Below are 14,890 nucleotides of genomic sequence, written 5' to 3'. Positions count from 1 at the left end.
AATAATCGCATGCAACATGGTCTGCACTTAAAAGATGCTGCTCACCGTCAGTGCATAACCAGGCAATTCTTCTTTTACTTCTTGGTGAGAGGTGATGCCATCTTGTTTATTGACATTCACCCTCATTGAAACATAGAAATGTTACGAATTTGCAGAAAAAACAGTGCACACAACAGGCCAAAGTGCTCCTTTCCTTCATCCTCTTCATCCTGTTTGTGAGCCATTTTTTCCGCAAATTTGGAATGTAACAACCAGCCCGAATGCCCCTTTGTTGACATAGATAGAAATGTTAATTGCAGCCCATCATATCCACCCTAAGCCTCTTTTGGTGCTAACTGCAACTTGATGCATAAAATGCCCTTTATCCTTCCTCCTTCTCCTCCTATATACCTGCATAACTCCGTCCTCATGAAGTCTTACAAGGTTCAACATCCACTCGGCAAATTAATACTTAATTTATAATTAAACAGCCTGAAAAGGTAAGCACCAATTGTCACCATTACCCAACATGACCTCGTATCTTTAAAAAACCTCAAACAGAACAAAACAAACAAAAGCCTAAGGCCACCAAAGTTAAAAGAAAAAAAGAGAGAACTTACCTATCAGGTCAACCTGAGTTTCTATTATCTCGAAAAAGGTTCTAAAGAGTTCATCAAATGCTTGTGGGACATCAACTGCTTGTACTGTTTCCTTGGGAACTTCTATGGCTAAAATAAAGGAGAAATAAGAAGGACAATAGTACAAGATTACAGCAGAACTTAGTCAACCCATACCCAGTAAGGAGGCAAATATTCTATACACGAAACCGTAGCATGCAATAACTGGTTACAACGAAGTGCAGTGCAGTAAAACCATACTCATATGTTCCTCACTATTATGTTTTCCTCGTTATTACACTGTGGTAGTGCGGTACCACTAAAATGTTTATAGACAAACATTTATTACAATCCCACTTAATAAGTCATCATACCACGGCACTCCTGCTTTATACGTTGCCATTATAGGGCAGAAATATCGAAAAAATATAGCAAAAGTGATAAAAGTGCACAGAAAAAAATTTGAAGAACACTGAACTGCATAGTCCTCAGTCCAGCGAATGCCAACAAGTGCTATTGGTGCAGCACCGAAGTCCCAGAAACAAGAGGGCACGGCACAACACCTTCATTATTGTTACCGTCACAATTGTCGCTACCCTGTTTGCACCGAAACACGCACTCACTACAGCGCCCGTAAACATTGCTGCAGGTGTTTTCTCCTGGACAGGTTACTATGTTTCAGACTTTGTTTGCCTTTGCAACGGCTATAGCCATGGCTGGCGTCACGAAAATGGAAAGCCCCCTAGCTTGACGACAAGCTTGACGTTCCGTGGGTAACCAACAAGGATCCGAGATGGGAAAAACTACATATCGCGAAAGAACTCAAACTTCCACTGTCGACTTTGAACTCACTGTAGAACCCAACTGAACTACACGTTGTACACGTGAGCCCCTTCAGCTATGAAGACAGCCACAAGGCGAACTAACAATTTGGAAAGGGCAGTATCATTCCACAGGCTCAGAAGAAATGCCATGCTTGTATCAGATGTTTTTAAACCTTGAACATTCCAAGTAAATTTATTTTGCGTTGAAACATGGCTTACGTCTTTTGTGTAATGTCTTTTGCAGTATGTACTAGCGACATGTTCATGTCACATGTTTCCCAGCTACTACGTTTTTCTTCCATGGTCCCGTTTAAAACGTACAAGCGGGGTTCTACTGTATCGGTTTCTGTGTGACCATTAACCAGTATCATCTGAAGTTTAAGCCCTACTGTTGCAACCACAGGTCCCAGTACGAACACTTCTGGACACCAGTTTTAGCGCTTTGACATACTGGCTGGCCCATGTTATATGAACCTCATTATCAACGGGGATACGATACACATGAATGTTACCTCCCATCGGCACTAACAGATTTTACAAACCCTATGCACCAGTATTGCAGCAGAACTGCCCTTCTGGAGCTGGAATTGCTCTGGAATCATTCCACCCGTAGTGACCCCAGAATGTAATGGGAATTTAATGGGTTGGACATTTAGACAAGCTCCATCGGTATTTGGGAGGGGCCTACACAACCAAGTGGGTGCCCTATGCAACCACAGCTGGTGATTGCTGCTTTTAATATCTTACCTACCTAGGCGTCAGAACGGGCCATTGACTAACCCTGGTATTCCGAGTCCTTCCTCCACTCGAGCCTCCAGTGGAGGAGATCCTTGAAATCGATTTCCCCATGCGCAAGCATTTCAAAATCCTCTCCTCAGCCGAGTGGGGGGAGCAAATGGAGTGGAGGAGGGACTCGGAATACGGCCCTTAGAGCGAGGCAACCAAAAATGAGAAGTTGTAGATAGGTAATTTGGTTCCAGCACCTGACGACATTCCGAAGCAGCTGTCACCCACACATATTGTCACACTACACGCACGTGCCATAGCTCGTAGTAGCAGTAGTGCATTCACTCCCTCCCTGTGGAGATGCACTTCCCATTTGCATGCCCCTTAGCTGTCTTCAGCATATCTAACCAAACGCTAGAACTAGAAGATTATAACTACCTCGAACAGGTTGTCAGTGCTGACCTTAACCATGAGAGAGAAATCAGGCGCAGAACAGGTGTGGGCTGGGGGGCACTACTCGGCAAACACTCCCAAATAATGAAAAGTAAGCTACCTCTGTTATTGAAAAGAAGAAAATACAACCAATGCATCCTGCCGGTGATAACATATGATATGGAGCGGAAACTTGGCGCCTTATTAAACAACTGGAAAGCAAACTTAGGTTGCCTCAACGGGCCATGGAAAGAACGTTAGGAGTAACACTTGGGGGAGGAAACGAGCCTCCTGGATCAGGCAGCAAACTCGAGTAGAAGGCATCATAGTTGGACTTTGGCTGGCCATGTAGTCGGACGAAATGACAACCGATGGACTACCAGGGCAACAGAGTGAATACCGAGAGACGGGTCTCGAAAAAGGGGAAGGCCAATAACTCGATGGAGAGACGAAATAAGGAAATTCGGAGGCAAAGAATGGACTCAAGCGGCGTGGAACAGGAGTAGTTGGAGGTCCATGGGCGAGGGATTCATCCTGCAGTGAAGCTAAAGCAGGATTCACATGACGGAGAAATCCCATCTTTCTGGCCCGCGGGGCCCGCTCACGTGACCAGTTTTAGGCTCCGCCCCTCGGCTGGGAAGGCGTGCGGATGCTCCGGGAAAGCAAACGCCTCCCATTGTTTTCGCTCTGCGGCGGCGGCCCTCCGCAGGGAATGGAGCCTGTTTTTGGCACTGCGGTCCCGCTGTTCTGGGTTGTACCAGGTGCGAGGGTGGCTTTTTTGACGCGGCGGGGTCGCCACGTGTGGAAGTGACAAGTGCGGGCGCCAGAGAAGCAGAGAAGCCAGAGAGAAGAAGAGAAGCGGGCGCCAGAGAGATGAAGAGAAGCTAGGGTTTAACCCCCTTGCGCTGTGTGTGCGTGTGTGATTTACACATGACAACACGTGACCATGAGCACTGGCACTCTGCAGCAAATGGCACTTTACTGCACCGCTCACATGTACGTACACCCCTCCCACACACACAACAAGGAACAGGGAAGAAATGCTTCTTAGTTATGAAGCTTGACAGCACTGTGCTGACTGAGCCACAAATATTGTTACTGAACCAGGGGCCCTTAGTTAAAAATTATTGTGCATGAAAATTACACTGTTACCCCACCTGTTCTTTTTTTCTTCTTCGTAGTTCGGTGTCGTGTAAGATGTCGCTCCACATAACAACCTCCAAGAACTTGGATAACAGAGCGAACCACATGGCTGGTCACTTGGTCGACGACAAACTTTCCCAAATGCTTTAGGAAAAACTGTGCTACTTCAATCACCCAGAAGACAATCTGAAAACAGCACGATAATATCACACATTTCTTGCAACACACCTACAAAAGCACAGCACAATTGCCAACGTTACTGTGTTGTTGATAGCAAACTGCTAAATAATAAAAAAAAGAAATACTGCAACCATCTTCCTTTATCTCAGAACTTCCTGCAATTACAACAAAACCAAGCTTCCAAAATATCTCCTTACAAGTCCCAGTTACATGTTCTATAAAAACAAGAGTTTTCTAATTCTATGACAAGTAAAAACGTTACCCCAACTCCCCCACATCATCTGGTCACCAAGCCACAAGTCCTTCAAAGGCAATGAGGCGGCATGTGCCATTAATTTACAAACCCAACTGTTTCCCCAGAAGAACACCACAATCGAGCAACATTAAAACACACACCACTCCTTAAATGCACCGAAACACTAGCACATTACAACCCCCCCCCCCCCCCCCCCCGTTCACAACTACCACGTGATGAAATAACCACAGTCCGGCACCTACAAACCAACTCATACCCCCATTACACCCTGCCAATGCTATGTAACCCACACAGTATCCCGGAATCTGTAACTTCTACCCTGTAGCAGGCACGCTATACCACCTGGTGAGGGAGTGCCAACAAACCCCTACCGTAACCCTAATCCCAACCCTACATGTAAACAGTGGGTGGAGCAGCTGACAAGCTTTGAGCCCTCAGACTAGCGATGAGTGGAGCGGACCCGGACAGCCAGCTAGCACAACAAGGCATCTCGAACCACAGAATAAGAACAAGACAGGAAGGGAAAGGTTGCTTCCTAGGACGGCCAGATAACGTCACAAGCACCTGGCCTAGGTTACGCTAGAGGCATGCGCTGCAAAAGAAAAAAAAACTGTGCAGCTGCAGCGATTGGCATTTCACTGGACAGCCCCGGAATGAATTGTTATAGCAACAATGCTTTGTAGTCCACGTTGGCTTGCACTGTGACATTGGTCGCTCGCTGCGGGGCCGTTTTGCTTCCTCTATATATATTCTTGCTGTGTTTTGGACTAAGGATGCCTCCCATGGTGTGTAGGCCCTGACAACATTCACTTGCTCCCCCCCCCCCCCCCCCCCACACACACACACGCACACAATATATCAAACAATTGCTTTACACCTTATAGGCCCGTCGTACTCCCATCCTGTTACCCACCTGCAGTATCTTCACTGTAGTTTGCCTTATTTCAGCACCGCATGGCAAAATGAGGTACTAGGCCAAAGGCTACAATTAAAGCCCGCTAATACCTTTAGTTTTAGTCAACAGTCAGAGACAAAATGATCAAAATGTTCGTCAGCATCAAAACAGGTTTTTTGTCCTTTTTGTTAAAGTGCCACCCATGGTTTGTTTCATATTTGTGCTTGCAGAACTTTTCTAAAGATCCCCCATAGCAGCACCATCCCGCAGAGGCAGGTGTGGTGTTAAATATGTCAATATCTGCTAAAATGGTTAGCAACTGGCAGGCAAGAAAAACCTCGTGTAGTTAAAGGAGTACTGACACGAAATTTTTATGTTACGTTTTTTTCGCTGCTATGCGTGCCTACCAGCCCACTAATCATAGAATGACAGATTAGACGGTCGAGCGCAGCGTAAACATTCATTTACGGCGTCGTTTATTCGTGCCAGTTTCGGTTTCGACTGAAAAACGCCGAGCGGCCGCCATGACAGCATGTATAACATGACGTCACCATTCTTGCCGTATCGCTGCCTCTCTGGAAGCGCGCGCGAGCGAGCGCACGTGCGCGCCCAGACCGGCCGAGGTTTTCGCCGTCCCCACAGGCCCGGGCAGCATGACGTCAGTCCCAAAACCATGACGTGTACACACGCCCGAGCAGTGCGCGCCAACCACAGCCAGCGCGTCGGCTTCGTCACGGGAGCCCCGACGTCGGCAGTTTGGGGCACGTAGCAGATGATGTCACGTCGGCCCGCTCTGGGCTTTCTCGTGCGGGCGAAGATTAAAATGGATTTTAAATATGTTTCACTGAACGGTTGCTGTTGAAACTTGCTGGGAGATATCTCCTGATAAAAAGGAAGCGTTTTACATAGTTATCTCAGCTTTGAAATTTCGTGTCAGTACTCCTTTAACAATAGAACGCATTCTGCCTTCTAACATGTTTCTCATTTACCTCAGTGCTCCAGGTAAGTCACAAGAGCGAATCTCATGTGCTGCATTGATAAGCATGAATACTGCTGATAAAGGGCCTAGTGTGGCAAAGTTGCAAACACCTCGCTTTGCTCGCTTCACAGATGGAAGAGCACCAACAACCCAAACTAACTTACCCTGTCATGGTGGCTCGGCAGTTCGGCCATATGCGAGGAACCCCTCGGACGGTACACACCAGACTGTTTCTGTTGCTCCCACTCACTTTCCTCGACATTGTCATCCTCCTCTGCAGTTGTGCCGTACTGCAAGAAGAAAATTTTTAAGTCAATCCAATAACTGAAATGCAGGGCACAAACAAAACTTACATTTGGCTTCATTCACATAATTGCCCCTCCATTTTTATGCAAACAATGCAAGTTTTATACACGCTGGTTTAGCCACGTCACAGTCGATGGTTACAGTATAGTGAACCGGCATGGCCAGAAGCTTTACAGCCTAAGCAAGCACAGCTGAAACTGCCCAAGGTGCTGAAAGCATCCCGGATGCCCCGGCATAACCCACTGCCCAGAACAAGAGAGGGTGAGACATCCCAAGGCCAGGTTGGAAAAGAAATAGCACTGAAGCAAGTGCTCGTCACCAAAGGGTTAGCCACTTACAAATGGACCACTCAGAGCAGAGCAGCTTCTGCAACAATAAGGTGAACTCAGAAGTCGCCATGAAGCGAAAACAGCATGCTATGAGAGCAATGAATATCTGAAGCTACCATGCAAACAATTTTGAACAACAGAAATCTCCTACAGGCCATAGAAGCTCGTACGGTGTCGACATACCAAGAAAATACTCAAAACTTCATTTACAAAGCACATTTCATCCAACAATCAAATGACAATGAAACAAAATGCCCCCCCCCAAAAACCTAAACAATAAACTACAGGACAGCTTTCGGTGATAAGGCCTGCCAAATAAATCCACAACTCTAGGAAAGGCTTGTGACATTTTTGCCTGGCACCAAATTTTGACTTCAGGTTTAGTGAAATCCGAAGAAACAACCGGCCTCTGAGACATGCCATGTGAAGGGTCTATGTATTAACTTAGAACTTCCTGGAGTATATAACATACACCAGAGCTAATCTACATGAATATTTTACTGTTCTGTCTCTATCAGAAACACTTTCACAGCCATAAAAAAATTAAACCTTTGTGCTCAGCATTTCCTTGAGATGAGGCTAGGCTTATTGGAGTGCATGAATGGCATGCTGTTTTGAGAATGCATAAAACTAGCTTTTCTGGCTAGCTACAAATTGCTGTGTCTGTGACTTGTGTGATAAAATGTTCGGTGCCAGCCTCACTCGCAAAGGTGAAATGGGTCTATTTACGCTGCCCCAAGCGTTGTGGAGAAAAAAAACGTCTTGAGAGTAAAAAACAGTGTGGAAAACGGGGGGAGCAAATAACACGAGCGGTTGTGTTGTTTGCTCGTAGTCCTGTGCTCATTATCCGCACTGTTTTTTGCTAACAAATATACCAACTAGCCAAAATAATACCTTGCTGATTCTGAAAGTACTTAAGGTGTCTAGCAAACAACAGTTTCCAAAGTCCCCAAATTTTAGTCAAAATTCCTTGACCAGTGAACAAGTGGTGCAGCATAGCAACCAATGCATCACAAAATATATATGGGACATTTCAAAGAGAACAAAATTTACCAAGACAGCCCAAGACAGTGCTTGAGAGAGCCTAGTAGATTACCTTTCCTAAGGCTTCAAGCTGTACTTTGATTGATTGATTGCTAGTGGTATCCCCTTTGAAACGGGGTGATGACATGTCATCTTACCAAGAAAAAACTAATATATCCATGTTTTATACACATCGTTTAATACTAGCGCTGCTCTCAAGGCAGGCACAAAATACTTTTTTTTTTTTTTTTCCTGTTGCAGGCGGTAGCTTCCCTAGGCATTATTACCCTCTCTGCTTTTCGTCCATTAGCATTCTAATCTTCTTTTCGTCCCCTCGACAGCCTTGAAGTTAACTTCCTCTGCGCTACCCTTGAATCCTAGGGCTTCTGGAAGCCGAATATTTCCCTCTTGAGATGGATACACTCGCATTCTAAAACCATGCGCCGCATAACTAGTTCCTGTTTCTTTTCCACAGACCACGCATACCCCATCATTTTCTGCATACTTCCCCACAAAGCTCGTAGTTCTCAGGAAACCTACTCTAGCCTACAAAAGCAAAGCACTGCCCTTGGAATTAGCGTAAAAATTTTCTTTTCTGACGTCTAATTTCTCTGCCCTGTACTTCACTGAGTAATTTTCACTTTTTTTTTCAGGTTACTTACGAAGAGTGGCTACTATTTGCTATTCCTTTTCTGCATGTAGTGCCTCCAATCATCCTTTTCTTTTGATAGTTCTTACCTTTGGCTTAAATTAAGCATTACGTACTGAATACTGCTGATAACTAACAAAGTTATCAAGATTATGCACAACACTGATGGCAAAAGAACTTGTGCACTCAAAACGTAAGTTCCCACTGCCCTGTTATGTGCCAATTTTTTCATGTATCATTTTACTGGGTACAAAAAAATCCAACCAGTTGTTCAATTTGAATTAAAAATTCACGGACGTCATTTTACTATTTCAGTAAAATTTGCCCGCAGTTACCTCACGCACCTGAAACTTGCATAACTTTGGAGCAATGCGAAAAAGCCAACACAAGAGTGCCCACCACAAAGACAAAAGAATGTGCATGTCTAGCGCAAAGTTGACTCTCTTATTTTCTTAACTATTTGTAATTAATGAATATTTAAAGATATGGAACGCTTCGAGGGGTAAAGATGTGCTTGAAAGAAGTATTTTAAAGATGAAATGGGCTTTAAAAAAAATTTAATGTTTGAATATTCGCGAACCTCTAGCACTTTTCCCGATTTATGTTGCTTTTTAAAGAATATCCCAGACAATTAGTGGATTTTCTGCACGTTTAAATCTATGATATCTCAGTTTACCCATCTGGTTGACACCCTGAGCAGTAAAGATGTTTGTTATATTTTTGTAATGGTGACACTGCCATCTAATCTGAAGGAACCACAAAAGGAAGTTTAATCTGAAGGCATTTGACCTTGAATGACTACATCTTTAAAATTTCTTTACAAAATCATGAAAATCTGCAGTAGAGATGGCCATTCGAGAGGGAGGGGAAAGGAGGGGGGGGGGGGCTGTGGCAACCTTTACATGTGAGTGAATACCAAATGGTATAAAAAAAAAATTCCTTTTTTTAATTTTTCATGCTGACTGTTATTGCAAAGTGCATAACTTCACTAGAAACCAGAAAGCCTGACTGACCAGTCCAGGACATATCAGACATCTAATCGACCACTGAGTAGGGGTGTCTGCTTATTGTGCCATATTTATTGTGCTTATTGAGCAACGGCTGACCAAAATGGTCTAAAACCAGAAACTATCCTTCTCTTCTGTTATAGCAGGGGTGAAACAATTCCTTCAGACATATGAAGACACCAGGGCCAGTTTTGTGCACCGTCAAGCATCACTTGTGAAAACGATGAAGCTAAGTGGAAAATAATGCTTTACACCTATTTCTTGTTTTCTGAGCAGCTGTTTTCTGATATGGAGAACAAAAACAAAAACACCAGTATGTTGAGATTTTGTGAATGCTAAAGTGATTAGCAGTTCCCTATCACGACGACACGTCTCGTAGTCCATGACAAGCATTTACAGTGCAGAACAACAAGGACGAAAAGGAAGAACGAAACAGCACGAGCTCTCATGTTGTTTCGTTCTTCCATTTCGTCCTTGTTTTGTGCTGTAAATCTTTTTCATGTACAGGTGCCGTCACAAGTAATTGGAGCACGGGAGCTGTGGCCGAACCACATAGGAGCGCCGTGTAGCTACACCGGCTGTAAACAAAAGGAGCAGAACACGCATGCGTGCCTGCCGATGGTGATAGCACGTGCAAACTTGTCAACCCCCTTTTTTTAACGCGGTTTCAAGCATTATTCCCAGCATACTGGTCTCTGCGATGGCGCTGATACCAGAGGCTGTGTTTCGCAGCGTCGCTCACACACTTTCAGCGCAAACGAGCTGCTGGAGAAGCATCGTAATCGCTTGGATCTGAAGTGACAATTTTTAGATGCGACGCATCTCTTGCTCTCGGGCTTGTCCCTCCTGCGTCGTCGTCGCGCCGTCCGTCCGCATCCCTTCTCCGTTCTTCTCTCCCACAGCTGTGTGCAACACTCTCACTCCGGCTCATTAGCATACCACAGCTGGCGCGCTTGTTTGGGCGCGCTTCGCTGCGTTAACAACTGCTCCGGCGCACGCAAGTGCGTGCATGCGTGACTCTCCTCCATTGTCTCCTCTCCTTCAAGCGCTGTGAATATAAAGCAGGTATCGCACTGCGGCGGTTCAGTCAAGCGCTCGCTCTCGCACTTGACGTGACCTTGCTTGACTACTTCGTGCTTGACTTGATTCTTCCGATGAAGACGTGATGGAAGCGACGGTCCCTTCAGTGAGTGGTGTGACACAACAATTACGCCCATCCTCCCGTGTATAGGAACACCCGCATGTGATGGAAATGCATCATACGCGTTCACAACACGTTTCACACGATTTAGAGAATCAACCCAACGGAAACACCAATTGAACCCCCCGATGCGTCGCATCCCACCAGGGTTCCCTTGCGGGAAGATTGGCGTAATTTTTCATTTCTAATATTTTTAGGTGCGTTTGCTATCAGTGCCATCGCCGAGGCCAGTATGCTGCGAACAACGCTCAAAGCCGCGTCAAACGAAGTGGGTTGAGAAGTATAGAGGGGCTATCGGCGTAGGCAGGCACGCATGCGTATTCAGCTCCTCTAGCTTACCGCCGGTGCAGCTATACAGCGCTCCTATGCGGTTCGGCCATAGCTCCCGTGCTCCAATTACTCCTGACGGCACCTGTACAACCAACAAGCCCAACTGGTTCTTAGTGACTCATAGTCCAGGTGTTGCTTTGGCATGAAAAACACTAAGAAGCCTACATGCCGTGCGCAGACGAGGCACAGGACATGTACACACTTCCGAAAAGCACTACTTATGACCGACCCGTCATTTGAACAACTGCCTTTAGCAAGCACGCACAGATTTGAGCATCCGTCTTTAAAGAATCTGATTCTGAGACAAGTTTATGCTTTGTAGGAGGATCTGGCAGGCTGCTTCTGCTAGTTCCAATCCTTCTCAGAAGCGTCCTTTTCACACAAATCTTCTGAGTGAGGTTGGTGCTCCAACAATTTTTTTTTACATGTTGTATCCCTCCAATCACACCAATGGATACTGCAAATGCAAAAATTGAAAGTAACTGGCAACGGAAGTTGAAGCAAATATTTGCTATAACTGCCACAAGCAGCACAGGTGCCAAAAGCATCTAATAGGTAGCCAGCTCAGACTGGTTACACACTTTTGCAATAAGGAGGTATTTTCCCACAGGAATATCAAACAGGACTGGTGCTGCCGTTTACTAGGATGGGGGATTTACTGTGTATATAGAACCACTATAGTGGGGCTCTACTGCTTATGTATGCCTGTACACACTGCACTGAAACATTCTTCTGCACATTTACCCTTTCAAACCTTGCTCGTGACTTCTACTGTACTACTGAGGAACCATAAAGTGTCAGCGGGGTGTAGTGAAGGTCTCGAAACATAGTGCTCCCTCAGACTGATTGACTGGTTGTAGGGTTTAACATGCCGACGCAACGCAGGCGATGAGGCGCGCTGTAGTGGAGGGCTCCGGATTAATTTTGACCCCCTGGGGATCTTTAACGAGCGCCGAAATCTCATACACACAGGCGTTTTTGCTCTTCGCCTCCACCAGAAAAGCGGCCGCTGCGGGCGGGCTTTTTCACTATGACTACAGGAATGGTGCGACACACACATGCACAAACTAAAGAAATTTAGCTCAGAGACGTGTACAGTCGGAAGCTTAATGACAGTAAACATGGAAGCACGTGCCACACAGTACATGCAGTGCGGTCTAACGATAGGTTGGTGAACTTTCGTAGTTCACACTTTGGCAGATCCACTCCCTGACAATGATTGATTGTGCTGTTGTCTGCTGTGGTAGCTACTTCAGATATGTGGAAATGATTCCAGAGAATACATGTGCAGCTAAGGGCTTTTCATCAAGCACAAAACCCAGCGAATATATTAAAACATGTGATTTTCGCTGCCTGTTTGGGCGATAAGAATGCGTTATCCTCACGTCTTCATATACCCAGATGCCGTGACGTAATTAATGCAGCAGGCAGGCACGCAATAAAGTGCTTTTGGGGAATGCTCCGCTAAACGAGCCAACTGCGATAGCACACCAGCCCCTCACCAGGGCACTCTACATGTAGTGAGCGGCACAAGCTCGCATGTTTACTGTCATAAAGCTTTTGACTGTACAGATTGTATTCCATGATTTAATGTTGCTGCTATGCTTCGCTATGCTATGATCGTTGGCCCAGTCAAGACTATTTTCCGGGTGCTCTACCCCCCCACCCCTTTCAAGCCACTCCTGCAAAAAATTTAAGATGGTCTAGAGCCCAAACTTTCTTTACACTCGTACGATTCTACTTGTACGGCTCAGCAAAAAAAGTCAACAGTGCAGCCACAGCCCTTTCTAGTGCTCTGCTCTCAGCTTTCCCAGTTCTACTAGAAATATGAGCAGAGCATAAATTCGCAGCCTAACACCGTGCACGCAGTGCACCAAAATGGCAGCTACAGTTCCGTCAGTGCAAGCTGAACTGGTTTATAAGGCATTATCCCAGTACCACACCATTCTGGCAACAAAAAACACCCAAGCACCAGGGTTAGACAAAAGAGCTGCGACTTACATCTGATGGATGCTGCAGGAACCTTAACGCAGCTTCAAGCAGAGTTTGCATGACGTAAGCGCCCGCGTGGTGCGTGCAAACGAGCTGCAAATGGTCTAGAAACGATGCCATGAATCGCTCCAAAACACTCGGGTCCCTCGTGTTAATCAGCAGCATCTGCATACAGTCGCTTGTTGATTCATCGCAGGAAAGCTCCACTTCCTTTCCCAGGGTCTGTGCGGCCACATTTTCCATGAACAGAGCTAGAGGGGGAAAACGTCAGTTACCACACAAGACATGGTGGAGCAAGTTAACTGTGAACCTCGATGAACGCATAATCGAATGCCTGTTCAGAGGCTGGTGCACCTCGCTAGGTCAGCCCGCAAAGAATGTTGAATAAAGCTAAGGAAAGTTATTTTTTGTACCTTTATCTTCGTCATCCTCGAAATCTTCTTGAAACCTTTGGGACACAATCTTAAAATACGATTTCATATCCTTGTCAATTTCCTGCATCTCCGAAGAAGGCGCTTCCCATGGTTTTGGCTCCTGTTTGATCACCGCACGACTCGAATTCATAGAGCTGAATTTGCGCTTCATGGGCTTCATTGTTGCACAAGCACGTATTCCGTACTGCACTGTCGAAGTGGCTGACAAACCACGTTGCTTCGAGGATTGGTTGGGCCGCAGTTGGTGTTATTTCAGGTTTACTTGCAAGCACGAGTAAGTTCAGTGCTTTTGTACGGCCGTGCCACCACCGCTGCCGCTGCCACCATGAATATAGTGAACTTGCTCTGATGATGATGGTGAGTAATGGCCTACTACCCTTTCAATCAGAGTGACTGCATGCGTTTTAACAGCGAAGCTATTTAGTGAATCGTAATTTTCCTGTGCGCAGATAAAAATAAAAAAAAAATGCCGAGCGCTCGTGTGTGCGTACTTCGCGACAACCACCCAGCGTCCCCAGCGCATGTTTGTCACGTCAAGCACGGCAACGAGCCCACTCGTCACAAGCCCGCTCCGGAGAACTCGTCGTAGGCCAACTCGCCACACCGGCCTTGCGTACAATGCCATCTCGAAATAGGAAGTCTCGAGCAAGGTGCTTTTTTGACACCAAATTTTGACGCCTAAAAAATGATATAACTGGCTTCAGTAGTTTGTACAGATGCCTCACAGAAATTTTTGCAGCGGTCCGAGGCCGGAATCACATCTAAAATCGATTTTGATTGTCCAGGCCGCGAGCTTCCACAAATCGGCAGCACTAGCGAAATCGCTTTCGGCGTGACGAAACATCGGGCCTGCGTGTCTGGCCGGTTCGGGGTGACGTCATATAGTCGTTTTCGGAACCGGAAACGATATCCTGCGCTGCTGTTGTCGGTGGTATTCGTTTGGGCAGGAGACGTGGGCGTAGCTGTGTGCAACGTTTATAGATAGGCTGTGTGAGCAATGCTTGTAAACGTTGCGTGTTCGACGTCTTTGCTCTTCAGTTCGTGGCCGGCGCATATGGTGTTCCCTTGCACTGGTGCCGAAAACTGCGCGGTGCCGTCACCGCGCGATGCGCGATGTCGACGGGCACCGCGGTGCGCGTCGCCGAGCTCTCTCAAGTATGCGAAGCACTGCTCGTGGAAGCCTGTCCGAGCAAATCGACCACGACGCCAAGATGCATTATTTTCCACGCGACGACATGCTGCGCTAAACGTGGACTGAGTTCGTGCGCGGCGGCGGGCGCAAGAACTGTCGACCAAGACAGCCGCGGGCTGGGCGTTTCTCGGTTCAGCTTGGGTGTTGGGAACTTTAGGCTTAGAATCGTGGCGAATATTTGATCGCCGGTATCTGTACAACTGCGAATGGCCATCCCTTACACAACTTTTCAATCCACTATCATCCCCTTTTTCGCGTATGGAGCTTTATTTTGGCAGTAATTTCCGTTTCAGCGATCGGTGACCAAGACATCTGCAGAGGCCTGTTTTGATTCTAGCGCGCAGGTGGCGCCATCTTTCGGCCGCTCGCCGCACCGCGGTGCCGGCAGTGCTGGGT

General features: G+C 46.4%; 1 protein-coding gene across 1 annotated transcript in view; it reads right to left on the bottom strand.

Annotated features, from left to right (window-relative positions):
- LOC144155690 (nucleolar protein 9) overlaps positions 1-13,650 on the bottom strand; it is a 48,089-nt gene extending 34,439 nt beyond the window's left edge. Inside the window, exons 1-5 of the mRNA XM_077687292.1 lie at positions 13,282-13,650; positions 12,878-13,119; positions 6,196-6,321; positions 3,736-3,907; positions 600-707 (exon numbers count right to left, since the gene is read on the bottom strand). Of these exons, the coding sequence (XP_077543418.1) occupies positions 600-707; positions 3,736-3,907; positions 6,196-6,321; positions 12,878-13,119; positions 13,282-13,462 (829 nt within the window). The 5' untranslated portion in view covers positions 13,463-13,650. The remainder of the gene's footprint in view (positions 1-599; positions 708-3,735; positions 3,908-6,195; positions 6,322-12,877; positions 13,120-13,281) is intronic.
- Positions 13,651-14,890: the final 1,240 nt, after the last annotated feature.

Source organism: Haemaphysalis longicornis, unplaced genomic scaffold (genome assembly GCF_048455015.1).
Source record: "Haemaphysalis longicornis isolate Haplotype H1 unplaced genomic scaffold, Haemaphysalis longicornis Haplotype H1 scaffold_1, whole genome shotgun sequence".
NCBI classification, from domain to species: domain Eukaryota; kingdom Metazoa; phylum Arthropoda; class Arachnida; order Ixodida; family Ixodidae; genus Haemaphysalis; species Haemaphysalis longicornis.
Note: the sequence above shows the minus strand (reverse complement) of the source record. Positions and strands in the feature narration are given on the sequence as shown.